This window comes from Camelus ferus, chromosome 29, assembly GCF_009834535.1.
Source record: "Camelus ferus isolate YT-003-E chromosome 29, BCGSAC_Cfer_1.0, whole genome shotgun sequence".
Taxonomy (NCBI): domain Eukaryota; kingdom Metazoa; phylum Chordata; class Mammalia; order Artiodactyla; family Camelidae; genus Camelus; species Camelus ferus.
Genome location: NC_045724.1, coordinates 11,813,120 through 11,831,419, shown reverse-complemented (window position 1 = coordinate 11,831,419; position 18,300 = coordinate 11,813,120). Strand labels below are relative to the sequence as shown.

The 18,300-nt window shown below is 43.0% G+C and overlaps 1 protein-coding gene across 1 annotated transcript in view; it reads left to right on the top strand.

Moving 5' to 3' along the window:
- RDH10 (retinol dehydrogenase 10) overlaps window positions 1-18,027 on the top strand; it is a 28,070-nt gene extending 10,043 nt beyond the window's left edge. Inside the window, exons 3-6 of the mRNA XM_006185852.2 lie at window positions 12,318-12,416; window positions 13,552-13,697; window positions 15,426-15,557; window positions 15,662-18,027. Coding sequence (XP_006185914.2) covers window positions 12,318-12,416; window positions 13,552-13,697; window positions 15,426-15,557; window positions 15,662-15,785 — 501 coding nt within the window. The 3' untranslated portion in view covers window positions 15,786-18,027. The remainder of the gene's footprint in view (window positions 1-12,317; window positions 12,417-13,551; window positions 13,698-15,425; window positions 15,558-15,661) is intronic.
- The last annotated feature ends 273 nt before the right edge of the window (window positions 18,028-18,300 follow it).

Below are 18,300 nucleotides of genomic sequence, written 5' to 3'. Positions count from 1 at the left end.
TAGGAAACTGTTATTCCCTGCCTCAGTTGAATGGGTTAAATCCAATGTTTTGAGCCTGTAACTCCATGGATCCGATTAAAACGTGTTCATCTCTTTTGGTTTAAACAGTGATTTCTTATCTCAGAAGTTACTACGGTAGTTAGCTGTTTAAAGAACTAACCCCTTCTTATAGTTCTTTTAACAGACCTAAAAACCCCTTGTAGGCAGAGACCCCTTGTAAGCATAACCAGAAAATAACTTGGAGGAGGATGGAGTCGTCGTCTTTCTTTGAAAATGAACGGTAGGCAGGTAAAGCACACATCTGGTCCCTACAATAGGGCTGCCTCTGAGAAGCTCCCTGTGTTGTGACCTAAGCCTCTTAAGACACCATTGTTCAGAAAAAGGTTGTCAGAGCGTGGCTTTAGGATCTAATCTCGTTTACCCTGACGCACTTGGCCAGCCAGTTCCAGTCGCCTGGGCCTCTGGGTTCACACAGGCTTACGCCATCTCAGCACCGGTGGGGACGCCTTTCAGCAGAAGGAATACTTGAGCTTACCGAGCATGGCCCATTCTTGAGTTTCTTCTTCTTTTTCACTTTATTTGTCAATTCCCTCAAAACTCTAAGTTCACACCTGTCAGGGGCCGTTTTCCTAAATGCTCTGAAACTAAAATTAAGTGAACCACGGGGGAAAAAATTGAATATCCTCTCATAATGATCATAAAACTTTCAACACTGCAGCAAATGCTGCTAGAATATTTAACAAGGAAGGGCAATTACTGCCGCAACCTTGAGTGCTGTCAAGTGAACCCAACTGACAAGCCACTTACAATGAATCTACATTTGGAAACAAAACATGACTTGGTCTGTGAAACTTTCAGAGATCACACAAAGGCGTGTGGAAGGTGGCAACGGTGTTGACATTGTGAACATTGACATTTTTTGGTTTGGGGAAACAACAGTGTTTCTCCGTCATTTGCTGCTTGCATAAAATGTGAATTTCTTGCCTTTCCTTCAAATGGCTTAGTACTGGATTTCTGAATATTAACACGGTTCAGCTTCTTAGTGTGATTCTAAACAATGGGGCTCAAAATAACACTTCCCAAATCAGGGTAACTGGGGAAATATTTGTGGTGTAACTTACGTAAGCACATGGGTATTTTGAGGACAAGTGAAACTTAAAATTCAAAGCCTGAATTTTCCCACCTGCAAACTGTAATTAACATACTGCCCCCTACTGATTTCTCAAGTATTTTTTAAAAAATGGGGCCAGTTCTACAATCTCTTGGGAAAGGGAAACATCGGGTATAATGAATGATTTTTAAGTAGTTCTCTGCTAACTTTTTGTATTTTTACATTTGCTGGACTCTTCTCTGACAAGCACTGTAATTTATATATTTTTGAAAATTATTTTCGGGGGGGAGTAGAGTAGTTAGGTTTATTTGTCTTTCAACGGGGGTACTGGGGATTGAACCCAGGACCTCATGCATGCTAAGCACTCACTCTACCACTAAGCTATGCCCTCCCCCTGTAATTTATATTTTTAAATGGTTTTCTGCTCCCAGTAGAACAAGACTAAAGACGAGGATTAGAGAAGAGGTGTTACTGTAAAGTGTCTGGTTTCCCAGCATCATCCAGGATTCTGGAGGTGGGGGCAGGAAGCCGAAGCAGAAGCTTAGCTCTGTGTTTGTAAGACTGCTTTTGCCGGAAGTGTGGGCTGGGGCTGCGTGGAGGGCAGGGAGGCCTGGGAGCCGTACATAGTAAGAACAAGGAATTGCAGGAACTTAAGAAACACACAACCAAAAATAGACAGCACTTATAACCAAAACAGCCTATAAATACATGCTTAATTAGCCTTGGTTGCATTTACTGTACTTTTATATAGCATTTAAATTTTACAAAGTCCCTTCATGTGCTCCTCATAGCGACTGTGGATTAAGTAGAGCCATTATGCCCATTTTTATGGATGAGGAAACAAACCCAGAGAGGTTGTGGGACTTGCCTAAGGTCACCACTGGGGAAGGAAGAAGCTAGGAGCCGACGCTCCACCTAGGGCCTTAGTTTGGAAGCTCTGCAAACACTTACCTGGGCTCCTTGTCCAAAGCTCCTGGAAGGTTTTCCTGAGTCACGTATGCTTTTGCCCTGCAGTATAATGTAAGAATCCACCTTCAAATGTTGATTTTTTTTTTATTAGCATGGTTAGTTTAGCAATGACTGACTAACCCTAGCTTAATATCCCCAGAAAATTTGCTCCATGAATTACACAAGCATGTGAAATTCTGAAGAACCAATATCATGCTTGAGTTTTATTACCAAAACCGGATTCATGTGTTTTTTTTCTGTGCCTTTTCTGTAAATTTCCATGGTGTGTAGCTGAGGTGGTTACTTCATTGAGAAGAATGTGGTATATCCTTGGTCACTGAGCTTCCTTCTCCTCCTGGTTTGCATGTCAACACTGACAGACTGGACATAAACAACAGTGAATCACAGAGGCTCTTGCACAAGGACTGGCTGAACAAAGTTCTACAAATACTTGATACCAAAATGTCAGTAACAAGGTGGTCTTAGTTTAGGTTTTTGTTTGTTTGTTTAAAGCTTATCTCCTGGAAGATGTAAAACCTTTATTCTCTATTCTGTTATGTAATCAACTTATGGGATCAGGAGTCCGGATAGCTCCACATTGAGCTTTGCTTTGGAAATGCTAATCACGGATTCTTAAAAACTGCCTGTGCGGTTTTGGCCGAGCATCTGACTTTTAAAGGGCTCCTATTTTCCTATGTGGGGTTTTCTCACAGGCTTACCAAAGCATGAAAGCTTCAGAAAGGTAAATGTGGAAAACGAAAAAGGTGAATGCTTAGGCTGAAAGGGTCTGAATTCCTTGTCTTGAAAGCTGAGCCTTCAAAGCCTCTGTGGATAAGGGGAGAGGATTTTAAAGTCATCTGGGTCTCTTGTTTTTGAGAGCTTGTCCTAATGGGGATGGGGCTCTCTTAGTCCATCTGGGCGGCTGTCACAGAACACCAGGAATGGATGGGGTGAATTATAAACAACAGGAATTTATTTCTCACAATTCGGAGGCTGGAAGTCCAAGATCAAGGCTCCAGGAGACGTGGTATCTGGTGACAACCCGCTTCCTGGTTCATAGACAGCTGTCTTTGCTGTGACCTCACATGGTGGGAGGGGTGTCTTTGCTGTGACCTCACATGGTGGGAGGGGTGAGGGAGCTCTCTGGGGTCTCTTTTATGAGGGCACTAATCCCATTCATGAGGGCTCCACCCTTATGACCTAATCACCTCCCAAAGGCCTTCCTAACAACATCACGTTGGGTGTTAGGTTTCAACAGGAATTTTGGAGGAACGCAAACACCCAGACCACAGCAGAGGAGCCTGCCAGTACTAAAAATGGGTCCCAGGCAACTGTACATATGGCTGTAAACTCCCATAGTTGTCCTTACTAAGCTCCCAGGGCTCCTGACATCAGTTTGAACTGGCCTTTATCTGATGAACATTGTTGGAGGAAGGATGTGGGGGATGGAGAATGGGGCCTCTCAACCCCTGATACTCTGGTTCAAAGCACACAGGTGGCACAGAAGGTCGAGAAATTCGTCTGCCTATTTTGCTGAATTTCTAGAGAAATTGATCTGAAGCCACTTAAGGTTTGGAGTAGACAGTTCTGGCTCATGCTAGAACCTCAGCCTGAGTTCAGTCCAGAGCAGCAGCACTAGCATCACCCCACCCCTCACCCCCGCCCAAGGCTGCACATGAGAAAAGCAAACTCTCAGGCCCCCTCCCCAACCTAATGGATCAGAGTCTGCATTTGATTCAGATCCCAGGTGATCATGCACATCAAAGTTTGAGGAGGAACTGCCCTTGAGTATTTAACTTTCCTTCCCACTTTCTCAATATTAATATTCTCTCTCTCTCTGTGTCTTTTTTTTTTTTTCCCTTGAACTAATCAGCCCTTTAGGAATGTTGTAGGCTAGCAATGCCAGACCATGCCCTCTGGGGTCCACCTTTGTTTAGGTTTATTTTTTTGATTTGGCTTCCAGGCCATTATTTACAAAGAAGAGTCCAGGTGCCCCCCTGCCCCCTGTTCCCCTTGGATGCTGTGCCCAGGATGGTGTTTCCAAAGCCATGAGTATCATGGCTCAAAGTCCAGGCCACGCATTGGAGAGCTTTGTTCTTTCTGCCCAGGACCAAACTGGCTGTCCGGAAATGAGTTGCAGGAGAGCAGAGACTTTGCCTTTGTGCAGCCCCTCCTCTGCTCCTGGCCCCCACCGTTACTGGCATTATTTCCTTTCAATGATGTTAATGTTAACTTAGTAGCAGAGTGGTGGTTTGTAGGTATTAACATGTAAACTAAAAGTGATGGACTGCTGAGCCCATATTTGTGATTTTTTTTTTAAAGCCTAGAATGTCTTCCAAAGCTAGAAAATGTCATTATAATATGAGAATTAAAGCTTGGAGAAGTCATCACTGGACTATATGGAACTTGATTTGCAATGTGCATGTTCCTTCTAAAGAGTGGTTCTCTTAGGGGCTGTTTCCTGCTCAGGGACATTTGGCCACATCCGAAGACATTTTTCCCTTGTCAAAACCAGTGGGGCTGTTCCTGGCATCTAGTGGATTGAAGCCGTGGATATTGCTAAACATCCTGCAATGCCCAGCACAGCCCTCCCGCAGCATAAAGTGATCCAGCACAAAATGGCAGTGGCGCTGGGGGCAGACACTCTGTTCTAGAACACCAGCTCTCATACATGGCTGCACGTTGGAGTCACCTGGGGAGTGTTGTCCCCCAGTGCTCGATCCCCTCCCAAATATAAGTGGCGGTTGTGCCTGGGCATTAAAACTAGAACCTCCCCCAATGAGTCCAGTGTGTAGCACAGTTTGAGAACTCATTGCTAGAAAAGGCGGCTTTTACAGTCCTTAAAATTTCTTTAAGAGGTTCGCAAAGATTTTTTTTTCTTTTACTACTGCCTAACAATACAGATACCTCGAAGACCCTCACAAAGAGTGCATGAGTTCTGAGTTGTTACAGCACACGTCTAAGAATAAAATACGTTTTCAGGAGTAACCTCTTGATTGCATTTATCTTTCATTTAGGTAAAGATTTCGTTTTCTATAAAGACTCCATAGTGAGCAAACTAGAAAGCAGAGAAGAATTTGAACTCCTTGCATGTATGAAGTACAGGAGATGATGGGAGGTGATCATGGTGACATTGCTGGGCTGCGGTGTTGGAGTTGGGGGCAGGGGGGTGGTCCTGCCACTTCAGATGCCCTCAGCCGTGGCTGAACCCCCGTGCACGTGGTCATGCCTTGTGGAAGTGGTTACCAGTCACTGGAGCAGAACCGAAGCCTCTGCCCTTTGTAAGATCTGTCTTTATTACAGTTTCAGGGATGTGACTTGAGTTTGGGGCAAAGCAAAGGGATGAATGACAACCTGTTGCTTAACAGACTATTTGGCTGCAATTTTGTGGGTTATTTCAATATTCTGTGAAGAGTTATTAAATAGGAGAAGGGGCCCAAGCTAGAGAGCGCTCAGGGAATGCTCCTTTGATCACTGAGGACTCAGCCAGGGGGAGAGGCAGGGAAACCAGCATTTGAGAACCAGTGTTCAGCAATTCATTGTTTCTTTGAACACACAGATCTCCTGTGGACTCAAGTAAAACACAGAAAAACGATGATTGCTTCGCAGATAATTTGTAATTTTTTTGATGTGTAGGAGGCATGGCTTCAAGTTACATTATTTTAAAAGGCACAGCCATGACAACATATAAATGTTTAATGAATAGATATTTTTGCTGCTCACCAGATGCCGGCAGCCGCACTAATGGAGTTGATACCTCACTGAGTCATTTATGAGAGTCTTAGGCGAGTAATACCTCAGTGTTACGACTTGTATATTGAATGCGTGGTAGGAATCAAAGAAAGAATAATTGGATGTGAGTCGTCATAACATTTTTGAGCTAAGAAACCTTGGAGACCTCCTTTCTGTCCCACAAATGAGTTACGTCAAGAGAAGTCAAGTAACAAGGAAGGTTAAGTGATTGACAGTCAGTACCAGGTGGGTTCCTGGACTCCAAAGGCCAGTGTATTTTCCAGACAGATGGAGTTTTAAGTCTCCTCCTTTCTGGTATTTCTGCACAGCAAACTCTAAAGTGTAAGGGAGTGTTGATATCTGAGTCGCTGCCTCGGGGTAGATTCATCCCATGTTTTAACAGTGGGAAGGCAAGTTAATGAAGCATTTATTTTTGCTGAATAACTAATGGTGTCATCATCTAGGTGTTCATTTGAAAAGCCTAGCTCTTTTATTAGCTTCTTGGTTGCAGGGCAACTGTAGGAGTGTTCTTGTGCATGTGTGTTAAGTATTAACTGCTGATGCCTCTAAATGTTGAACTAATGCCTGTGGCCTCAAAATAACAGAAAGGACAGGAAATGGAACATAGGTATGAATTGGGTGATTATGACGTATTCTTTAGTCTTTCTGCTATAGCTAAAGAGGACATTTTGTGTCAAGCTGATGGAGATTTCGATGAACACTTTAAGTCTGAGAGTCATTCCAGGCGTCAGTATCTTGGGGCTTTGTTGCACAATTCGTCAAGAGACCTTTCTGTCTCTACAAACACACTCAAATAGGGGGAAAAAAAGGTGTCATTGAATTGCACGAATCTCAGAATTTGTGCTGTCAACTAAAACTAAAGTATTGAAAGTCGGTATATTGCTAGCAAATACAGATTTTGGTTTTACTTCCTAACTGAAGATAATTTTGTAATGAAAAATTTCAAGTTACACCCTCTACGGTCAAAGTGAATTATCTAAAGTTTCGTGGTCAGTATGTGGCCTTAAGCAGATACCTGTAAATCTGCTGGATCAAGAATATTGATTTAGCCATGTGTCTCTTTTCCCAGTTTAGTTTGGGGGTAGGTCACCACTTTTTAATCTTTGAACACATCAGTGATTTATCCTATTAAATAGCCTTTTAAACCCAGTTTACCATAGTTTCAGCGCTTTCAATAGTTTGTACCATTGAATCGTAGTTTTCCAGGCACGGTGACTGAATCTTCAGAGAAGAGTGCCACCAGATGTCATTTTAGCCTTGTAAATAAGCAGCCTGTTCCCCTTGTGATTTGATAAAGATAAATTACTCTAGTAGCAACCCAAGCAGAAGCAGCAAACACCAAGGAGAGTTGTTGAAGCATTTGGAGGGGTACCGTGAGGATGTCCAGGTAAATGTACTCCGTTCAGTGGAGTCTTGACCGTACTTTTTCCAAATTGTATATATTGCTGTTATTTGTAGATTCTGCAAACCCTCAGGCTTACATCAGAAAACTGCACTATATATGTGCCGGTGATGTTAACCCTTTTCACACTATAACGTGATTTTTGGTCCTCTTTAGAAATGAAAGTTTTCTTGGACATTCAAATGAGAGAGAAACACTTCAAAATGACTCTTTTAGAAAGACGCCTTTCCTTGAATTGACCACAGTCATGCAAATGCACAAAAATTGAGTATGAGGCCTTTTCCTATGGTGAGGAATTAACTTTGGTTTTCCCTTGGTCTCCATTAACCTTGAATTGCGTGCAAATACGGAAAACGTATTCTGAGTGTCTTACCTACACCTTTAAAATGTCATCCGTCTCGAAATTTCAAAAGTCAGACTTTGCCGGATCCCACATTTCTTCACATGCTCCTTTGTTTAACTTTAGGTTAATTTGTCCTGACAGTGCAGCTGCAGGCTCCGCATTGCAGTCTGTCATTAAGAGCAGCAAGAATGATCTGGAGGGTTGGAACTGTTAGGAGTTAATTTGGCGTAAACCTAACATTCAAAGATTTCTCAAGATATGACATGTCATGTCTCTGTCCAGTCACACTTCTGTTTAAGAAGTTCTTGTTTATATTATAAATATGACCTTTACAGTTATCTTTCAAAGTGCCCAGTGCTTTGAAGAGGAACCCTGAGGAGCTATGGAGATATTAAACTCACAAAGCATGTTTCATAGGAATGTCAGTGTCCATTTGAGTGTCTTTTTTTTTTTCTCCTTCTTTTTAGCCACATAGCAACCCTGTCAGCTGGTGGCAGATTGTGGTATTAGAGTCTTGTGATAGAATTAATCCCAGGTAATCAAAGGTCCATCATCACACTTTTTAGCCAGAGTCCATTATTAAAAGTGTTTTCTCCTCTGCAGATAAAATAATCCCTTGGTTCCTTCCCACTCTAGATTCTCTCACCGAACATACGAATTGGCGTTGTGTTGGTTACTGACTTTGAGACCCACCTCAGAGCAAGTCAGCCTACTTTCCTAATGATGAACGAGGTGCCCTCCTCTGTTTCTTAGACATTTGACTGTGAGGACATAGTGATGGAGTGCAGTCCTCTGATGGAGGCTAAGCGTCTGGCTAACCTTGCCAGCCACCAGTGGGACCAGCTAAGTCTAGTGACCAATCAGACGTACTTCCTCTAGAGATCCCTCTACTGGGTGGCAATTCCCTATCTAGATGCTTCGTCCTTACAGTGATGAGGTGGCCTAACGGCCCTGGTGCTCCGCGGGGTTTCCGAGTTGCCCCTCTCAGAACCCCCATTGGCAGCACCTGCGCCCACTTACACTTAAGCCGTTCGGGGGTTCGCCACAGATCTGCTCTATGTGTTCTTGTAACGACTCTGAGACAAAGTTAAAGATCACGAACCTGAGCTTGAACTGACTGGTGTCATGGCAACTGGCACTTCACCTTTGGCTGGTCCCGGTCCCATACGCGCTGCAATATTTGTGCACATTAATAATTCATCACAAAGTGCCAGGTTTCTTTGTGCTGTCAAACTGTGTCAAGGACGGAATAGGCTGTGCTATCTCAGATGTCACCTACCAGACTGCGGAGGGCAAGAGGAATTAGAAAAGAAACCTCGTCGGGTTACTTGGGAACGTTCCCGAGAACGCATGCCTTCTTGCCACACGTTTGTAGCATTTTTCTCGGAAAGTAAGGAATAGACTTGGTGTTGATCAAAGTTTATTTGGTAACGTGCCCCCGACTCAAGGCAGGCGTTTGGTTGTGGAAAGGACGCATGAGCGGTAATCGGTCGCCTCCACTCAGGCGGCAAAGGAAATGATTAACAGCCGTAGTGCTCGGTCACGTGCATCGGGCTCCGGCGTGAGCCCTGCAGACTCGGGTTTAAAAAGAAACCTGAGCCGCCCCGGTGTGAATGCTCTTCCCCCGGCTTGCCTTCGCCCGGCACCCAGTAGGAGCTGTGTGGCCAACACCAGCTTTGGAAGACAATCAGTCTGAGTTCCGTGGCCACCCGGCCCCTGAGATGGCTTGCTTACCTCCCCTCCCAGTTTCCTCAGCACCTTGTTTGTTGTTCCCGACACTGTTCGTAGTTGTAGTGATTGTAGTATTGTAAGTGGCGAGACTTTCTAAATAAAGAACGTAGGCCTTTTTCTTGGAAGGTAGAAAATACAGACACGCTGGATTTCATTTACACAAAAGGCCAAATTCATCCCTGATTAGAGAGAGAAATTACATTTTATAAGAAACTTTGACCTGCCACTACCTTTTCTTTTTTTAAATCAACCCCTCTCTCCCTCTGAAAAGAAGCCTCATATTAAAACAAACAAACCTGTGTCACACTTTACTGGCTACCTAAAGTGAAGCGTATTTCCCTGGAAAACATGTTTACAGTCTACCACTGGAAAAGACTTTAGTAACATAGCCATATTTGGATTCTTTTTTCTCTTTTTCTTTTTTCCTTTTTCCTTTAAATGCAAAACCAGTAGCTTCAATGTCCTTCCAAAGTGCTCTGCGGGAGGAAGCAGCACTAAGTCGCATCGTTTAGAATCTGCAGCCATAGCGCCCTGCTCTTAAGAGAGAGAAACTAGGACAGCTTCATATTCGAGGTGCTGACTTAACACAGGTGCTAGTGAGACTGAATCCTGCTGAGGGACAGGAATGGGACCTGCTTCCAGTTTACCCATCATTGTTTGGCCAGATCATAATACAGTGCCTGCACGTAGTAGATGTTCAAGAAATACTTGTTGAATGAATAAGTTAAGTCTGCTGGAGCAGAAGTGGACTTTAATCAGTTTCAGAACCTTGCAGCAAATTGAACTTAAAAACAGTTAGGAACTTGCTAATCTTCTATCACCTACCTTTATATGTGCTGGGGATCTGGATGAGCCATTTAACACCTGCAGGCATCCACATGGAACGTGAATATGGAGAAGTCATTAGAGCCAGTGACTTGGCGTCTGCGTTTCTGGTGGGGGCTCACCACCAGGTCGTGCTCGCGTGGACACTGGCCCTGAAAGAGCACGGTCAGAGATTCGGGTCTGTAAGCTCACCCAGTGGCACATCCTTGCTGACATTATATGTGTGTGTGTAAGTACTTAGGATTTAATATTGAATCCTTCTACTTACTTAACTTAAAAATAGGACCTTCATCCTAAATCCATCCCTCTCTTCCAAGACTTGGCAAACTTTTAATACTTAGAAGATCTCTGGATAACATCAAGACTAAATTTTGTACTTTTTAGCCAATCTAGGAACAATTAATTATAATCAAGTACTTAAAAGAAGATTTACAGGTATAATTACTTAAGGTTGTGTTGTCTGGTTTAGATTAGAATAGATAAGCTTCTTTGTGATGTTACTTTATTGTAATTCTGCAATATAATGTCCATATATAAGCTATAAAGCCTAAAGTTTCCAGGTCCTATGGACTGAAAAAAAATCAGAATACTACAAAACATAATTATATGTTACAGTGAATGATACTGATTATATGTCTTAAGGAAATATAGACAAAATCAAGGTGAATGGAATAATATTAGATAAAGGCTTAACACCCTAACTACCTTCCATAGAGAATTATTGAGAGACTCTGATGACCTAATTAACGTAAAGCACTTTTAAAAGCGTGAGAGACTATGTAAATATGTGATTAATATTACGCTTTGGATTATATAGGAGGGCATTGCAGGTAGACTGTCAGAGAAGAGTTCGTAGGTAAAACCTTACAGGTGAGAGCAAGAGTGACTGGGCAACAGCAGAGAGAAGGCCCAGACAAACAGGTGTGAGTGGGGACCCAGGGGTTTATGTGATGAGCAGGCGTCAGATTGAGGAAGACCTTGGAGACGTTCACAGAGACTCATCTGGCAATGTATGCATCATGGATGGGAACATGGGAGAACCTTAGAATTAAGGGAATGGCTGTTTATGATCTTGTATATGCAAATGTTATCAAAACAAATTAAATACGTATGCAAAAATTCAGTGATCTCCTGGTCAGAAAATCCTCTGAGAAGGGAATGCAGCTCTTCTTTAAGGCCACTGTGTAGTGTTTGGGTCTTTTTAACTTCATAAATCACGGGAAGCAGTGTTGGTAGTGGGGTATAACTCAACAGTAGACAGATTGCTCTTTGCTGCTTTCTTTTAAGAAGCAGGTTATAAAACTGTTGGGAGCCTGGTGGAGTAGTTAATAGATCACCTTAAGCAATTTGAAGTAATTTTTAAAAAAAATACAGCCTTGCATCTTGAAGGCAAGACAGCCAGAGGGAAAGGAGAAGTTTAGTGCGTAAGAAATCAATACGGCCTCTGGGTCCACTGCCCTGGAACTTCTGTCACTGTGCTTTGCCCCCTTGAGTGGCCAGGCACCTGCCTCTGGGGGAGGTCACTCCCCAGTAGACCCCACAGTGGAGTGTGGTCATTCGGATGGCTATTAATTGTTGTCAAGGCAAAGTAGGCCTTATGACACATTTTTCATTCAAATGATTCTGTACTTGTACTCTCTTTTTCTTAACACCTAAGTACTTTATATCCTCTTAGTATACTTTGGTAGTAAAGCTCTGGATGCTGAAAGATGCTGCTGGAGTATCTCTTCATTCATGAGTCTGTGCTGTGTAGACACAGCCATAAGGTAAACATTATACGAGGCACCTCTTGGTGGGTAGGCAGGAGGTCCCTCCCAGACAGGAGATGGCTGCGCTGAAGTGTCATGAGCGTGAAGAGATCTCTGACCTGGGAGTAGTTTAGATTAGCAGATAACTATCACTTGAAAGGTGATAAAGAGCCTCCTGCTAATGGCTCTCTTTTCATCTCTGGACATTGTCCCCTAAAGCTCTTGTGTTTCAGTCTTGTTGGTCACGGCTTCTAACAGGCCTTCCATGCCAATGACACGGTGCTAAGTTAGCCAGACGCTCAGAGGATCTTCTCTTCCTGATAAATGTAAAATGTTTTAAAACAAATGGGGAAATGCATCGTTATGTGGGTAAAGCTTTGCTTTGTGACCTGGGATTGGGTTTTAGATGAAACTCATAATGTCAGTTCTAAAGCTTGAATCTTCCTTTCCTTTCAGACCACAAAAGCGTTCCTCCCTACCATGCTGGAGATTAACCACGGTCACATCGTGACGGTTGCAAGTTCCCTGGGATTGTTCAGTACGGCTGGAGTTGAGGTTGGTCCAATATAAAGCATCTCCTTCATTCAATCGATTTATCTTGTGACGAATACAGCAAAGTCCTAGGAAGAGTATCCGCTGCCCGCACGTTCGTGAAAGCCTGTGAACTCACACTGCCTGTGAGGGACGGTGCCCCAGGGCCAGCTGCCGAAGCGCCACTTACGCCCCGCTTTCCTGAGCAGTTTTGCTTGATGGCGGTGGGAAGGCACGGGGTCAAGATGAGACTGGAGGGCAGTGGCCGTGCCACAGGGAACAGATAAATGAGGCCAAAGGTTGACGTTCTGTTTTGGTCAGCTTGCCAAAAAGCAAGCTATCCTGTATCACCTCATCAGACGAGATGGCTAGGGACGGGTATGAGGTGTCTGCATTGTAAGTTTGTGGAACTGGGCTTAATCAGACCCTTTTCCTCACCATATTCAAGTGACATAGAGTGTATATGTATATTGTTCTGTGCTGTTTGTCCCATGGGTGCCTGGAGAGGTAAAACTGAAAACATCACCCCCTGCAAATATGCAAAAGGATGCAGAAGATAAGGCTTCTACCTTCTCCGTTCCCACAGCGAAATTGAAAGTTGGGTAACGGAGAAGAACGTTCTTTCTAGACCGTGAGTCCTTAGGTTAAGCTCTAGTTTAAGTTCACAGGGTGTACTTGTCATTTCCATTTTCACTTGACCCTGGAAAGAAAATCGGATCATAACAGCTTATAACCCAAGCTAGACTCGCCTTTGTTCTCCTAGCATTAATTTAAACAAACTGGTTTTTCAGTCTCCTTTTCTGAACAAGAGACCATTTGTAAATTTTCCAGACACTTCAAAGTGAACCTCTCTCCATTTTTAACTCCAGCTTGTTAGCTTTCATAGAATCCTTTGTGGTGACTTCCCCAGAGTAATATGATACTTCGTTGATGTGGCAAAAAGTGTTCATCTGTTTCTGCTGTTGCTTTGAAAATATTATTTCTGCACCGAACCACATCAGATATGTGTCTTTTAAAATGCTCTCCTTTTTTCTTTGCTTAGTCACCTGTAACCTTTTGTATCAAGCATGTAACCAGAGTAACAGGGCCAGGAAAGCTTCAGTTTGGTGAGGAATGTGTGCGCTTACTGAGTATTTCTGCTCTTTCCCCATCACCTCAGGATTACTGTGCCAGTAAATTTGGAGTTGTGGGTTTTCATGAATCTCTGAGCCACGAGTTAAAGGCTGCTGAAAAAGATGGAATTAAAACAACGCTGGTGTGCCCTTACCTTGTAGACACTGGCATGTTCAGAGGCTGCCGAATTAGGTGAGTAAGCACCTGCCTTAATACTGACAAGAAGCCGTTTTAAAAATCACCTTTCCATCTCAGGAGACAATGGAATCAATTGGATCCCCAGCCACAATCAGCCTTGCACATTAACAGCCATCATTGGACAGTTAACCTGTAGTTTTCATTGGTCAAGTTTTGTAAAATTGGGGTGTGCACGACTGACGAGCGAGGGGCTGGAGTGAGCTTGCAGAAGTCGGCCTGGAGGCCTCAGTGGGCAGTGGCTGCTCTGCACCTTCCAAGAGAAAACCAGGACCCAGGACTTTCCTGAGAAGCTACTTCTTCAGGAGAGATTTTCTTTCTTTTATTAGTGTTGGTCCATAAATGCAACTCTGGTTTGGTTACCAATGTCACTGCCACAGAGGAGGATGGCCTTTCTTCTAAAAAGACCCTTGAATGTGACACTCCAGATCTGGGGACTTGGAGGGAGGATAGAGCTCGGTGGTAGATCACATGCTTAGCACGCACGAGGTCCTGGGTTCAATCCCCAGTACCTCCATTAAATAAATAAACAATCAAACCTAGTTACCTCCTCCTACAAAAAAGCAAACAAACAAACCAAAAAAAAAAAAAAAATCAGAGGAACAGATTTGGGAACTTCCTTTTGGCAGAAAGTGTTTATAGCTAGATTCACTCTTGACAGAATGAGAAGAAACGTTTAGATTTACTAAAAATGAAATAAAATGCCCACACACTTTGAAAGGAGGCATGTGGGAATAGAAATGTCAAGTCACATCTGACTTGAGCTAAGCAGAATAAACAAAACCATGACTCATTAAGAGGATACTTGTAAGGACATGCTTACTAACTCGAGATCTCTGCTTGGCTGAATTTGAAAGGCCAAGCAAGATAACCAAACCAGTTCCCTGTGGGTCAGGGCCAATCCTAACACATCCTGAACCTGACCACGCCGTGAAGCAGGTGGAGATTTGAGTCATTTCGATCTCAGGCTGACTAAGTCTGGACCCAGGGGGACTCGCCCCTGCCTCTTTTCCCATATGTGCGCACGTGTGCATGTGTGTGTGCGTGTTGGTTTGGTTTTTTCCTCTTAGGAACTTAGGAACCAGGTGCTGAGGGTCTGCAGCGCTCTGTTTCCTAGTCATTGTCACGACAGGTGTCCAGAGCTGTGAGGGGACAATGAAAGGGGAAAAGAATAAATTATGTTAAGTTATCTCAGTGTGTAATGGATCGAATTCAGCTGAAGGTAGGCTATCTCCGTGCCCTTCATTTCAGAGACCCCCAGAGGAAACGCGGTCTAGGACAGCACCCCAAGGACTTTGATTCCACTCGGAAAGGTTTTGTCGGCGTTTACACGCCACCATTTGAACTACGCTTAACGCTGAAAGTTTGGCATCTTGTTTGGGTGTAGTGTTTGTTATGCCAGACAACCTCTCCTTTTTCAACTGAGAGGAAAAAATAATAATAATTTGAAATACGTTTTAAGGCATTTTGAAAACACGACTTTCTCACTTTACAGAAAAGCAGACCAATTCTGCTTTTGTTAACTTGTTTTCTAGACTATGCAAATAAAATGTGTTCATAGTAGGAAAGTTTAGAAAATACAGAAATAACACAACGAAGTAAAATGGACCCCAAATCCTGTCCCTCAGATAACGTCACCCACCCTTCGTATTTTGAGGCATGTTTCCCAGTCTTCCCTATTCTGTGTTCACTCTTAATTTCGTCTTCTGAATGTGTAACTCCCAGGAAAGAAATTGAGCCCTTTCTGCCCCCTCTGAAGCCCGATTACTGTGTGAAGCAGGCCATGAAGGCCATCCTCACCGACCAGCCCATGATCTGCACCCCCCGCCTCATGTACATCGTGACTTTCATGAAGAGGTAACTGAGGGGCTCCCCGCTCCGCTGGGCCTCCCACACCCGCCCCGTAACATAACTGCCACACAGCGTCCCCCGTTTGCTAACTGTGACTTTTCCTCTTTCAGCATCCTCCCTTTTGAAGCAGTTGTGTGCATGTATCGGTTCCTAGGAGCGGACAAGTGTATGTACCCCTTTATCGCTCAGAGAAAACAAGCCACAAACAATAACGAAGCAAAAAATGGAATCTAAGGATTTTTTTTGTATATGGAATATTATTTCTACCAGAAGGTGATCAAGATATCTCGGTTCGATCCACATCAGCATGACTGATAATCTCTGGATTCTAAATCCACATTGACTGTTTTTTTTTAATCAACTTTTTTTAAAAAAAATAATAAAAGTGTAAATTAACTGACTAGAGTATTTGGAAAATGTGATCAGCAAAAGTGAGCTTAATTGCCAACAGGGTCCTTTTCAGGCAGAACCCTGAAACCAGTCCAATCTTTTAGACCAGCGCTGTGTGACATCTCCGGGCTAGCATTATTATTATTTTTATTTTTTGAATGAGCAGGAAGTCTCGAGACGATAACCACAGTGTGTTTCATGTGTGTGGTTTTTCTTAATTCCCATAGAGTTTATTAATTCTTGTAATTAATCTCTAGCCAGTTGACACCCTTGCAACTTCAAGGACTGACATGCTATATTTTCTCATGTTTTCTAAGTTTCAGTTTTGCAAAACCTGTGTGGCCCTTTCATGGTGTTTGTATGTACAACTCTTTTAAAAAGGCATTTTGAAATCTCCATCAGTTTGAAGTAAACGATGTCTGGTTATTACAGTAAAAGTGACCAGGTCTCTCTGTTAAAGTTGTAACGACTCAAGTTGGTCAAATTTTAAAATTTATCTCTGAAATCTTTCCTTAAGTATCTGTTCCTCTGGAGACCTATTTAATCCAAAAAAGATCGTACGTTTTCTACCTATGAATTGTGCTGCAGTACAGAAAGTGCCCTTTCCTCAGGAAGTTGCTGTGTTTCATTTCTTTGGATGGACTTTGATCTGGAATACATAGCAGCTCTGCAAAGAAACAGTTTCTAAAAATGGGAACTTCTGCATTTAAAAATGTCCCCATTTTTGTGCCAACTATGATTAGTGAGGGGGAGAAAATCTTATACTATGGAGTACGTATGGAAGGGTGTAAAGATTCTTTTGAAAGTTTTATTTACATTGTAGAACAGCAAATGACATTTTTACAGTATTTTTTTGTAAAGCAAACTATTTTGTGCCTTGAATTTGGTAAATGTGTATTAGTGAAGCGTTGTAAAAGTGAACTTCTACCTCTGTATCTAAATGTATACCATCCACTTGTAAATTACTATAAACTATTATGTGATTGCTTTTTTTTTTTTTAGAATGTCTTGTTTAAATAGCGACCAATGTTTAAGGCTAATAAAATAAGCCATCTTTTACTAATTAATTGGGAAATTTTATAAAGGACTGATTAAATTTAAAGACTGAACTTACAAACAAATGACTGTGTGATTATTAGTTATCAGCAGTGTTGTAGGGACAGTCTTTGTGTTCTTTTTTTCTCTGTACCATATCACACCTTTAAAGAAAAACGTTTGAATGGGATAGAGAATAGACATTAGCAGCTGAGGGTGTCATACATTCACACTTCCAGTGTCACCATCTACTTAAGATTAGATACTTTGTCAGGGGCTTGTTGATTCTAAAAGTGAGAAAACAGAAAGAATCCCATTACCTGTGTGTTGTCTGGCTGCACCCCAGATTCAATCAGCACTGTATCCACCTGCAGGAAAGTCCTGGCTCACTGCTCGTGGCCCCAGCAGTGGCTGGTCTTAAGGAATATGTTCGAATTTTGTTCTATGTTCAAATTTCTCCTTATAAATGATAACTAAGCCTGAGGCCATTATAACACTTGGAGCACTGGCTGCTTCTTATTTTCCATTTTGGATTTTAAGAAGTACAGTTGACCCTTGGACAACACGGGGTCAGGAGCACCAACCCTATATCGAGTCAAAAATCCATGTACAACTTAGAGTCAGCTCTCAGTATCCATGGTTTCTCCTTACCCGCAATTCCCCATCTGCTGATGGAACCGACCGCAGGCTGTGTCGCACTGTAGTACTGACCACTGAAAAAACGCACGTGTGAGTGGCCCGGCGCATTTCAACCCTGTGTCGTTCAAGGGTCAACTATGCTTTGACGTAGCCTCATAACAATGTGGGGTGGAGACTTATTTTCAGAGGTTGTCCAGGTCTGCCTGCCAGCCAGTCCCTGGCACACTGCAGCCATCCTACAGAGCTCTGCTCTGCTTTTAACAACCCACTTATCAATCTTAAGACTAAGGAAAGTCTTCTTTACATTTAGTTTTACTCTCATGTGTTGTAATTTCAACCTATTTCTACTCTTGTTTGTTACTGCCCTTATAAGATTGTCCATCTCTAAATTCAATAAACCAAATTCCTGTAACTGTTTTGTAGAAGTCTTCAATTCCCATGTCCCAGCCTTAGTTTAATTACCTCTGTCTGTGGCTCTCCCTGGAACATTGTCCAAATTCTGTTTCCCATCTTTAGCTGTGGAGTTTGGAAGGGGGCACAGTTAACGCAAGCGCAGGACCGCAGGGTTCCCACGTGTGGTGTTGCTTTGACCTGGTGTCCTGTTCTTGGTACAGCGCTGCACTGATGACACTGTTGTCCCCCAACATGGGCTCTCCTCTAGGCAAGCCTGCACACGTGCATTGGT